This window comes from Phascolarctos cinereus, unplaced genomic scaffold (genome assembly GCF_003287225.1).
Source record: "Phascolarctos cinereus isolate Bilbo 61053 unplaced genomic scaffold, phaCin_HiC Scaffold_3;HRSCAF=262, whole genome shotgun sequence".
Classification (NCBI taxonomy): Eukaryota; Metazoa; Chordata; class Mammalia; order Diprotodontia; family Phascolarctidae; genus Phascolarctos; species Phascolarctos cinereus.
The window spans coordinates 209,975,147-209,987,605 of record NW_027555736.1 but is presented as its reverse complement, the minus strand read 5'-3'; the positions used below and the strand labels follow the sequence as shown (position 1 = coordinate 209,987,605).

Below are 12,459 nucleotides of genomic sequence, written 5' to 3'. Positions count from 1 at the left end.
ACTAGCTACTTTAACTATATTTAAGTATATTAAAATGAGTTATTGAAATTAATTTTATGTGATTACTGTAAAAAGTGCATGTGTAGTCCTAATCTTATAAAAATGAATATTTTAGACTCTTAGACTTATAGAAGTAGTAAAATTTGTTTTTCTGAAGTTGAAAGCTTTTTTTTTAGCCAGTTTTCAGGCTGATGTATACCACATGTTAGATGGTGTCTGCTAACAGCAAAGTGTGACATTGCAACTTTGCCCTACTAAATATAAATATACAGAGGAGATCAGAGCTAAATTCAGAAAGCTGTGAGTATAGAGTCAAACGATTCCTACCTAGCCTTGGGAGAAATTCCCAATATTATGGAAAGGGTGCTGTAGGAGGAGGGAATAGTTTAAGAAACAGGAATTTCTCCTGGATTTTAAGGTAAACCTTTATAAGTGAGCCTTAAAGGGTGTGTTAGCTTTAAATAGAAATGTGAAAAATAACTGGTTTCATAAGGATGTTATAAGAATTTACTCTGACTTCAAATTACTCGTAACATTTTACTGGACTACTTATATATACTTATATAGTTATTTTTATGGTCGTGCTACTGCTTTCTGAGAGTCATCTGCACAGAAGTGATAGTTGAACTCATGGGAGCTGATGAGATCAATGAGAGAGATTGTAGAAAGAGAGTGGAGGGGAGGTTAAAGCAATGATGAAGATCCAGCAAAGGACAGTGAGAAGGAATGGCCAGATGACTAGGGGGAGGACCTGGAGAGCAGAGTCAGAAAAATAAGGAGAGGAGAGAATGTTTAGGAGAAGTGGGTGGTCAACAGTGTTTGGACATAAAATATTACATCAGTGAAAAGTTTTCAACTTTAAGAGAGCAATAATATGAGTTTCTGCTTCTGCCACATACTGTCTTTGACCATTGGCAAATTGCTCCAGGAAGCTCTCAAAAATTATAAATTGCACAACAGTTGGCAGTCCAAAATTAGCGGAGTTTCCTCTTCAGGAGCTCGCTACTCTGATGAAATCACAGATGTGTGTGTGTGCGCGTGTGGGGGGCGGGGAGAGAGAAAGAGAGAAAGAGAGAGAGAGAGAGAGAGAGAGAGAGAGAGAGAGAGAGAGAGAGAGAGAGAGAGAGAGAGAAATTGGGTAGAAATAAATATGGTGTTACATTGTTGATTTTTGTTTTGATGGAGAATAGGCAATGAATAATATCTCATCAGCTGCTGAATACTACAAAGATGTTTTAAAGCAGGATAATACACATGTGGAAGCTATTGCATGCATTGGAAGCAACCATTTTTATTCTGACCAACCTGAAATAGCTCTACGATTTTACAGGTTTGTTTTATATTAGATTTGACCAAAATATTTTCCTAGTAGGACATGTATCAGTGAGAGTAAATCTTTTCTTTTCCTTTTAGACCCTCTTGCCCAATTCTTCTTGAACCCGTGGTGGGCAGTTGCCAGATGGCATTAGCTTTTGGTGCTAGAACACAGAAAAGCTAGCAATGACAGAGACAAAACTTATGATCTGGTCTCCATAATCACCGTGATCTAATGACCTGAGCGAGCCAGTTACAGACATTAAACAGAAAACAAATAACAGAAAAAAAGACAACACAAGTCAAAATTTAGAGGTACATTTTGGATCTGACCCATGTGTCAGATGGATCCCAACTTCTAACTCAGAAGACTGGGTTCAATCTTGGGGTCCTTTCTCCAGTAATACCTTTGATAGCTTGTGTCCCCACCCAGCATCTCTCCTGGGAACATACAAAACTGGTAAGAGTTTCTCAAAAGGCCCTCTGCTCCCTTATAAGCTTTCAGGCTATCAGAGTCATTAAATGTAGAAAGGACTTGCGTATAAGCCCCTTGAAAAGCAATTTAGAGAGCCAGTGATCTTTGTATCCTGATCTAGAATCTAGTTAAGTCAATAAGCATTTATTAAGCACCTACTGTGAACCACGCATCATGCTAAGGGCATTGGGTTTGGAGGTTCAGCTGACAGTCCCTGCAAACTCATAGCAGCAGTTAGTGAAGCCCCTGCATCTCAAGCAGAATCACAGGTCCTGAGATTGGTGCAGCATCTCATCTGGTGCCACTCCTCTGACTCTTGGGTCAGTGTTGCTCTAGCAATCAGGCCCAGCTCCCTCACTCCAGTCTGGGCCTCCTCTCATGCCCATATTCCCTAGGCCCAGCTTTGGCAGTCTGGTCAACCATCCCTCTCTGCAGCCTCTTGTTTATTTTCCTAACTCAGCAGCTCTCACTTAGCGCTTCCTGTGCCTGACTGGTGGCATCCCTTGTGTACGTGTGCCCTTAAAGTTCTATCTGTCCCATTCAAGGGCAGGGAAGGGAGCTGCCTCAGTACCAGCTGGGGTACACCTGTTACATGAGCGTAGTCCCAGAAGAATCAATAAAAGGGAATTGAAATATCCCATCACATACCAAAACCGAAGTGTAAAAAGTTGACATTCATTGGCTGTATTTGGCTGTAAAGAATATTTCATTTTTTAATATTTTTGTTTTGGTAATATAAGAAAAAAAGCTTCTAGAGAAAGGAATATATATATATATATATATTTTTTTTTTCTGATTTGACTATTAGACACATATTTCCCATGAATAATGAATGTAATTACAAAGAATAAGGTTTTTTGTGTTTTGTGTATATGTATATGTATGTTAATTTAATATAATCATGCTTCCTTTATATTCTTTGGAAGGAAGGATAATCATATAAAGTAGTCATTTCTAATTTTTTTAAGTCTTAAATTTTAATGTTGGATTAAAAACAAACTATGACTTTACCTTCTAAGATTTTTGTCTCTTCACACAGGCGACTATTGCAGATGGGTGTTTATAATTGCCAGCTTTTTAACAATCTGGGCCTCTGTTGCTTCTATGCCCAGCAGTATGATATGACTCTGACCTCATTTGAACGTGCCCTTTCTTTGTCTGAAAATGAGGAGGAGTCAGCTGATGTCTGGTATAACTTGGGACATGTAGCTGTGGTATGTATTTCAGATGTGACCATTTTACCATAAAATGCTGAGCTGTACATATTCCCCAGCTGTTATAAAACCCAGGGTATTTGTATTTCTGGCAGGAAGATTAGAGGTTCCTAGCAGTCATGACAGTTCAATTCAGCAAATCCTTCTTGAGAACCTGTACGATATGCAAAAAAACTCTTCCGGACACTGAAGGGGATACAAAAATTAGTAAAGACTAGGTCCCTGCCTTTTTAGGAACTTACGTCTAATACAATCAATGAGACACATGCTCACAAAGCAAAATATGATAAATTGCATTTATCATATCACAGTGTGCTATGGGAGTCTTAGAAATCATCTTTATTTTACACATGAGGAAACTAAGAGCCTAAAGGGCAGACAGATGGTAAGAAGTAGAGCCAGGATTTGAACCCAGATCCTCCAGCTCTCTATCCACTACAAAATTAAAAGCTCCTGCGGGACTACTGAAATGTAATTGTTGTTACTTTTTTTCTAAGTCTTTTATGAGAAAGGAAGAGAAAACGACAGTGGGAGAAAAGCTCTATTTTTACTGAAGAAAAATAAGACATTTTCTTTTGTAGGGAATAGGAGATCTGAGTTTGGCCTATCAGTGTTTCAGGTTGGCTCTAGTCAACAATAACAACCACGCAGAAGCTTACAACAACCTGGCTGTGCTGGAGATGCGAAAGGGACATGTCGAACAGGTTGGTGGATTTACAAAGAAGGCAAATGACTGAATGTACTTTTTAAAAAAAAAAAGTTAAAATATGCAACTATCCATGTGTTAGTAACAGAAATGGCATGTGAGTCTGATAAGTGTCATGACAATATCCACTAATCACTTGAACTCTAAGAAAAATGTTTATCAGGCTTAGTGCGACACTTGGCAGCATTTACTGTGGGAACATTTAAATCGGACTCACTCCATTGTTCATCTGTACTTTGTGTACCAGCATCTTTTCAACTGTTTGGTTTTAGTTTATTTTTTCTTTAAGTGAAAGTAAAGCTTTGTTATTATTTTGTTAAGGAACATGTGTTGCTTGAATTTCTTTTATTGTGAAGCACAATTATTATAATGTCCACCAAATTTTATGAAAAATTAATTGTTAAATATGGCCTTCTATAAAATTATATTTCTTTTACCTGTATTAATTTTGTAGTATAACCATTATAATAATAATTAGGTCATTTTAAGCCTGGGGCAATATAATAGCCCCTAAGGTCCACCTGGTTTTCTCCTGTGTGGCTTTAGGAAGTTCATTTTAAATGCAATTATGAGTTCCATCATAATCTCTTTGAGCTCCTAATTAAGTAAATTGCTAATATTTAGGCTGATTGGACTCTGTGCCTATATTTACATTTATATCTAGCTCCAGTTGATCCAGCAGTGGGGAACCTATGGCCTCGAGGCTGAAGGTTCCCCACCCCTGTCCTAGACTTCCTCTGCTATGCTCCTGAGCTGGTACCTTCTCTCTTCTCCCCCCTTCAACTTTCTTTTATGTGTGATCTTCCCCCATTAGAATGATATGGTCACCCAAAGTTAGGAAGATTGATTCTTACTGACAAAATTTTTTTTTTTGACTGAACCTTTGAGTTCATTGGCTTAGGGAGCTCCTTGTGAAGAAACTCCTACCAGTGCCAATCAGCAACTGTTTTGCATCTGTGAGAGTTGCCCGGGACACTGAGACATTAGGAGATTTTCCTAGGGCGTGAGGCAGGTCGATGTCAGAGGCAAAAGACTTGGTGTCCTAAGGACACCGAGACCAACTCTTTACCCAGTATTCCACTCTACTTCTAATCAGTGGCAGACCAGGGACAAACTAATGTTCTAAAATGAGATCTTATAGAGTGGATGCTGAAGTTGTATCTGTATGAGACATGTATTTATTGTGTTGTTAAAAGGACAAAGGCTTTTTTGTCCCTTCTTATATGTCTTGCATCTTGTGTTTTGGTGAAATGGTTGCATCAGTGACAAGCAGCCCAGCCTTGTAGCGACTACATTGAACTTATCTTCAGAAGATGTGGATTCAAGTCCCACCTTTTCCACTTAATTAACTGTGTGGCTTGGGGCAATGAACACAACTTCTCTGAGACTCTTTTTCTTCACCTATAAAATGGGTAATGGTAATTACTGCTACTGGGTCAGGGTTGTTATAAGAAAGGAAAAAAGATATGTAAAGTGCTAAATAAATATGAGCTATTGTTATCACACCAACCCATTTTGACCATTTAAAAAGTTGCCTTCTGTGTGCCTTTATGTAATGATTAATTCTTTCCCCCATGGATATTCAGAAGCAGCATACCATAGTGGGTAAAGACCTGGCAGGGTTTGTCACATCTCTGTCACGTACTAGCTATGACCCTGAATAAGGCATTTAATAACTCAGTGCTCCAGGCCAGGGATGAGAAACCTGCAGCCTTGAGGCCACGTGTAGCCAGCCTTTTGACTAAGTCCAAGTTTTACAGAACAAATCCTTCCCCCGCCCCTGCCCCAGGAGTTCTCTAAAGCTGTATAAGCAGTTAGCTGCTTTGTAGGAGTTTCTTCTTGAGAAGTTCTCTATCATCAATGAAATCAAAGGCCCATTCTCTGTTCAGGTAGTTACTTAACTGCGCTGCTGAATGGAACTAGAGGAAGATATAAAACCAAGCTGACTGGGTGCACCATAATTCATACTATCCTATTTCAACAGGGCCCTTATTGCTACAAAGCAATACTTCTAATTCTCCCTAATTGACTTCTCACTCCCCACAAAAGAGATTCTAAACTTTTCCCTCATCTAGCCTCCCATATCTTCCCTTCCCATTCTGCTGAAGACCTTACCTCCTGACTTTCCTGAGAAAATAAAGGCCATTGATGTGAGCTCCTTCTTTCCCCCTTCTCTTCATTGTAGAACCCCTTGATATTATCCCCACTCTCACCTCCTTTATTCCAGGCTTTTGACAGTGACGGGCCCCTTCTCTTTGCCAAGACTAAGGCCTCTATGTGCTCCTGATCCCATCCTCTCCTGCCTTCACCAGGAGTTTGTAATCTCAGGCATACTCAGCCTCTAATCTTCAGCCTCTCCCTATCTGCTTCCTTCACACATGCCTAAATGTCCCCAGTTGTTATGCTATGTTTCCCCTCCCTTTCTCAGCCAGATTTCTAGAAAAGGCAGCTTGTATCTACTTCCTCTCCTCTCATTTGCTCCTCAGTCCTTTTCGATCTGGCATTTGGCTTGAAACTGCTTTTTCAAAGTTACCGGTGAACTCTTAATGGCCACATCTGATGGTCCTGTCTCAGTCCTTACCCTTCGCACCCTATCTGCTGTATTTAACATAGCTGACCACCCTCTCTTCCTCTGTACTCTCTCCTCTCTGGATTTTCAGAACACTGCTGTCCCAGCTGTCCGCCTACCTATCTGACCATTTCTTTTGGGTCTCTTGCTGACTCATCATCTATATCATGCCCCATGACTGTGGGTGTTCCTTAAGGCTCTTTCTTGGGCTCCTGTGAGTTTAATTATCATCTTTATGAAGATAATTCAAATCTCTGCATCTTGTCCCAGTCCCTTTCCTGAGCTTCAGTCTAGCATTACCAGCTGCCCATTGGATATTTCAAAATACTCAAATTAAACATATTCAAAAATAGAATTCATTCCCCACCTCTCCTTAACCCAACTTTTTCCCAAACCTCCCTGTTTTTGTTGAAGGTACCATCATTTTTCCATTCTCCCAGGTCTGTAGCCTCAGTATTATGCTTTACTCTTCATTCTTCCTCCCCCATATATGCAATCAGTTGCCAAATAGTGATTGATGCTTCTGTTTCCACAACATCTCTTACATCAGATCCCTTCAGTTTATCCACACAGTCCTCCATCACTCTCCCCTAGATTACTGCAACAACCTCTAATTGGTTTCTTCCACACTTTTCTCTCCATTCCATTCTTTCTGATGCTTACATTGTCACCAAAGTGATTTTCCTTCATCTCAGACCTTACTAGGTTGGTCCCCTACTCAGTAAATTCTAGTGGCTCCCTGTTGCCTCTAGAATAAACTATAAGTATACACTCCTCTGTTGAGCTTTTAAAGCCTTTTACATCCTGGCACCAATCTGTCTTTCCAGCCTCTTTGGATATTCCTCCCCACTCCTGTGCTAGGTATTTTAGTCACACTGGTCTCTCTGTCCCTTACACACAGCACTCCAGCTCTCATCTCATGCCCTTGGTCTGGGTGTCCTTCATCCCCAGAATGCATTTTCTTCTTGCCTCAGCTTTATAATTTGTTTCTCCTTCAAGATGCAGCTTAAGCATAGCCTCTTACATGAGGCCTTTTCTAATCCCTCCAAATGCTAGGGCCCTCCCTTTTTAGCTGCCTTGTACTGAACCCCTATTCATATGTATCCTCTTTATATATTTACTCTGCATATGTACATGTATATGTGTGTATGTATACATTTATAAATGTGTATTGGGTGTATGTAGATATGTATGCTCACCCTTCTTACTGACTCCCCATTAGAACCGAAGCTTCTTGAAAGTAGAGTTATCCCTTCCACATCATGGGTTAGGGATGCAGCCTGCGATCTGGAAAATCATAAATCTGGAAAAATTTTTTGGCCCTCCCTTTGTACCAGAGAAGAAGTCTGAATTTTTTCTTTTTCTTTTATGGGGTGTTTACAGTACCTTATTGTAAAATTTGGGGTTAAGTATTTGGTCATAGGCTCTGTGTCATCTGCTGTCCTTCACGAGTCATCTGCAGCTTCCACAAGACTCCCCCAAAATTCCCATTTAGTTTCTTATGCCAAGCTGCGATGCATTGAAACTGTGATGGGGAAAGTCGTGATGTGGAAGGGATAACTGTAGTGATTATTTCATTCTCTGTGTATCCCCAGTGCCAAGCACAGTGGCTAACATATAAAAAGTAAGCAGGTTTTTTCCCATTATGTTAATATGATTCTTAGCATTAAGGAATGCTGTCGTTTGATTTACACATTTATTTTCCTCCTCTCATCCCTGACAAAGTATATGCTACAGCAGGTTTAATGTCGGCCTGAGCATTTCAGCTACAGCTTTTCAGTTGCTGATTTGGGGTCCAGAGGATGCTTGTATATACATCTCAGTTCTCTATTGTATATGTTCCTTTGGTCCTTTAGGGGACAGGCAGGGATGAGCATTTTGCTGTTTGAGCACTTCAGAGAGCAGATATCCTGTCAGCTTCAATTCCCTTCTCCTTCAGAAGGATAGCCAGCAGGGCCGAGTAAGACATCAGTGCCATGAAGGATGGATGCTCCCAGCATGTATTTTTCTCTCATTCAGCTTACTACATGGGGTTTTGAAGATTACTGTTGCCCTTTATTTACCATAGAGAACAGGTAGTAAAAAAATCAAAACTTAATCCAACAGCAGAACCCCAAATATATGAAGGATTTTTTTCCCTTTTATAAAACTTTTATTCTTCAGATAATATTTTGAGTTGAGCATTATTTAGAAGTGTAAGACAATCAAAACTGTTATTCTGCCTTTAAATCTTTAATCTTTAAATATGATAGAAACTTTTTCTCACTGGTTCTTAAAAATATTTTTATATATTTTGCCCCAGTTGCTGTTATTAATAATATTATTTGTTTAAGGTTCAAATTTTCTTACAGAACATCCATCAAAATACCTTGTTTATGGTCCATTAATTCTTTTGTGCTTGTATGTATCTCTTTTAACCTAGGCAAGAGCCCTGTTGCAAACTGCTTCATCTTTAGCACCCCATATGTATGAGCCTCATTTTAATTTTGCAGCACTCTCTGATAAGGTATGCCCAACTGTACTTATCTTTTATTAGTTCTGTTTTCTTCTTCATTGGTTAAAATAAAAGTACAGCAGGATAAAGAAATCCTTATTTTCTTGATAAATGCCATATCAAGGCAGGATGGTATACTAGAACACTGACTGTGAATCTAAAGGAATCCTTAGGTTCAAATCTTGGTTCCTACCATTTATTGCCCATCTGACCTTGGACACATCACTACCTTCTTTGGACCCTGGTTTCCTTATTTGTAAAATAAGGAGTACAGATGATCTCAGATCTTTTCTAGCCAAAATCCCACTAGCCTGCCTGAATATGATAATTTTTCTCAACATTTAGGTTGAAGAAACTATTTAGTTGAGAGGCAAGATGCCGTAGTGCACAGAGCGCCCATTTTGCTGTCAAGATAGCTTGAGTTCAAGTCTAGATCTGATAGTGCTAGCTGTGTGGCCCAAAATCTACCAAGTATAGACATAAATTTAACCCTTTATCCAAAACATGTTCTAAGTAGAACAGTCAATGTGAAGAAGCTATCTATCCTCACTTATAATTCTGTTTTTAAAAATAAGATTGCTAGGGACCTATGATTTCATTAGTGTAGTGAACTCCCAGTACAAAAACTGTCTTGATCAATGTGGGTAATCAACTGCTCTGAAACTTAAAGTCTCGCAAAGTTGCCTTGGACATTGAGAGGTAAAGTGATATGTGCAAGGTCACACAACCAAGCCTGCATCAGAGCTAGCATTTGAACCCAGTCTTCCTTACTCTGAAGCCAGCTTTCTATTTACTACAACACTTTACCTCTTTTAAAAAAAAAAAGATTATGTTGGTTGGCTGTCTGAGAAGGGAAATATACTGGGGAAAACTACAATGATGTAAAAAGCAGTATAAACAAATAAAAACATATTTTTAAAAAGACTGTTAAGCATAAATATGATGTGTCATCTTAGGGAAACTATTGTATTTTAATCCAGTAACATGCACAGGAAAGATCTTTTGTGGCAAGATGCTGTGTACTGGTAAGAGAAAGCAGTATTCTAACCAGAAAAATTACTAGAATTGAAATAATTAAATTTGCTTTAATCACTGATTGAATCTCAACAAAGTCTGTTCAGCTTTCTTTGGTTACAGAAATAGATAAATACAGATTCTTTCAATTTTCCTCTTTGTGTCTCTTTAGTACCAGACTTTAAAACAAAATCATTATCTGTTCCCTGCAAACATTAAAATCCCAAACCTCATTTTAAAGAGTTTAAGCCATATTTATCTCAATATTTTTGTCTTTAAGAAGCTAAATAGAGTACAAAATATATTAGTTTTGAATAATCTTATTTTGCATTTATTTCCATGTCCTTAAAAGTATGTCTTTGTATGAAGTATATTATAGGGGTTGTTTGTTGTTGGTTTTTTTTGATACCTCTAATTATGCATATACTAATTATGCATAATTGCATGGCCTACCCTCTCCTACCTCCCCAACCCCCCCAAATAAATCTATTAATTTCCAACTGGGCTGCTCATATTTAACTTGACACAATACTTCAGATGAGTAAAATCTTTAAAAAATAATTAAAAAGCTGTCTGATTCTAAAACTAAAATCAGTATAGCCAGTTGATCCAGTATTTCTGATATAGTGACAACAACACTGGATTTGGTATCCACAGACTTGGATTTGAATCCTGGCTTTCTGTGGTAACAAAAGGCAAGTCACTTAATTTTCTGGGCTTTCATGTCCTTGGTTGTAAAATGAGGGGTTAGACTGGATGCACCCTGTGATCCTGTATCTGTATAATATGCATTTACTGTACTTTTCTTGATATGTAGTTGAGTGCCTCATTTATTTCTTACAGATAGGAGACCTGCAGAGAAGCTATGTGGCCGCGCAGAAGGCTGAAGCAGCATTTCCAGATCATATTGACACACAACATTTAATTAAACAGTTAAAACAGCACTTTGCCATGATTTGATTGCTCCTCCTACCAAACGTGCTCTTAGGAAGAGGCAGACATCATAATATTAGTACAGATATTTTATCACATGAAGCTTAATAATATACCCTGTGCTGATGGGAAGAGAATTGGAGGGTTAGGAGATTTAACTTTAAAGTACATAATAAAAATTTTCTAACGCAGAATTTTTATGAAATGTTGTCTGTAAACACATGTAGAAGCTGTTGAAGAAAGGCATGACCTTAGTAGATAGATGGTAGGTGCTTCCCTGTAATGTTTACAAAACACCTGAAAGGATTTTAAGAGTATAATTGGTATTTAATGTTCTTGGAAAAGCCATTAAGCATATTAAAGAGTGAAAAGGCAAAAATTTGCTTTTCTAACTGCATTTTTATTAAGAGTTTGTGCATTTATTCTATGTAGAAATGTTACTTCTTAAAAGAAAAAACTATTGAAAACTTTTCATATTAAATATCCTAAGAATACTGTATATTTTCTAGTTTCTTATGTTTTAAAATAAATATTTAATCCATTTGTCACAGATTTGATTTGTTCAATTCTTTTGTTTTATCATGTCGGTTTGTTTTCAGTAAGGATTTTTAAACACAAAGCATTAAGAAAGCATTGATTCTGCTGATGAAATAATTACCTTATATTAATTTTATCATTAAGGTGGAATGGTATCAACACATTAACAGTTGTTTAGTAGAGACTATTATATTGTTACAACAGCATTTATAAATTTAATTATTTATCTGTACGATAAAATTTAAAGTCAGAATGAGATTATCAAAATTTAATTATATCCCGGGAAATATTTCTCCCTACTTAGAATTATTTTTATTGCTAAACAATACTTTAGCTGTTACTAAAATTTTGATTGAAGAAAATATATTTTAGGGAAAGGATTATCCCCATATATTCCAATTTGGATTTGAGGAAATCATATTAAAATAGTTAAAACATGATAAATGTACCTTTCAACTTTCACTGAAACATGTATTTGTTATTTTTTTTTTCACTATTTTACAACCAATACTTCTTAAATAAAAGACCAAAAATGGAATTATTTGACTTTTCCCCAGTATTATGTGCTACTTTTTACTTATATTTTTAATAACTCTGTGCACCTAAGGTCTGTCAGCCTAGTGACTTAGTATCAGGAAAACACCCTCTTTAGGGGCCTTTATCCTATTAGAAGGATGACTATAAATAAACAAACATATAAATAACTAAGGAGCTTTAAGGGACTGGGGAAGATTAGACCTGTGTGCACTGTAGGGGCTTCTCATTTACCTGAACATTTATTATCTGAAACCCCACAGTTAGGCTGCATTCTGTTTTGGCCCAGACTTGTTATTTACTTGGTAAAGGAAATCTCCTTCATTGATGTTGCATCAACAACCTTTTTGCCATTTGTAATCTTAGAGAGTTGCCTGGGGCATTGAGAAGTGAACTGACTTGTGCAGGGTTACACAGCCAGGACGCCCTGGAGGTAGAAATTTTACCTAGGGACTTCTTGACTGCAAGGTTGGATCTCTCATCACTGTACCATGCTGCCTCACATGATCTTATCATTCACTCTCCTTATCATTATGCCCTGAAGTCAAACATGAAGTGAAAAATGTGTTATCCTACAGTTTTGAAGGAAAAAAATATGGAATAAAATGAAGGTTTTTCTAAGCCACCTCTATAGTGGTTCTTTTACCTGTCTGGTCCTTTTCAGTTTCC

At 37.7% G+C, this 12,459-nt stretch overlaps 1 protein-coding gene across 1 annotated transcript in view; it reads left to right on the top strand.

The window, feature by feature from the left end:
* Positions 1-11,797, top strand: part of TTC8 (tetratricopeptide repeat domain 8) — a 49,573-nt gene extending 37,776 nt beyond the window's left edge. The window contains 5 exon segments of the mRNA XM_021000353.2: positions 1,191-1,330; positions 2,829-3,003; positions 3,585-3,707; positions 8,701-8,784; positions 10,630-11,797. Of these exon segments, the coding sequence (XP_020856012.1) occupies positions 1,191-1,330; positions 2,829-3,003; positions 3,585-3,707; positions 8,701-8,784; positions 10,630-10,746 (639 nt within the window). The 3' untranslated portion in view covers positions 10,747-11,797.
* The last annotated feature ends 662 nt before the right edge of the window (positions 11,798-12,459 follow it).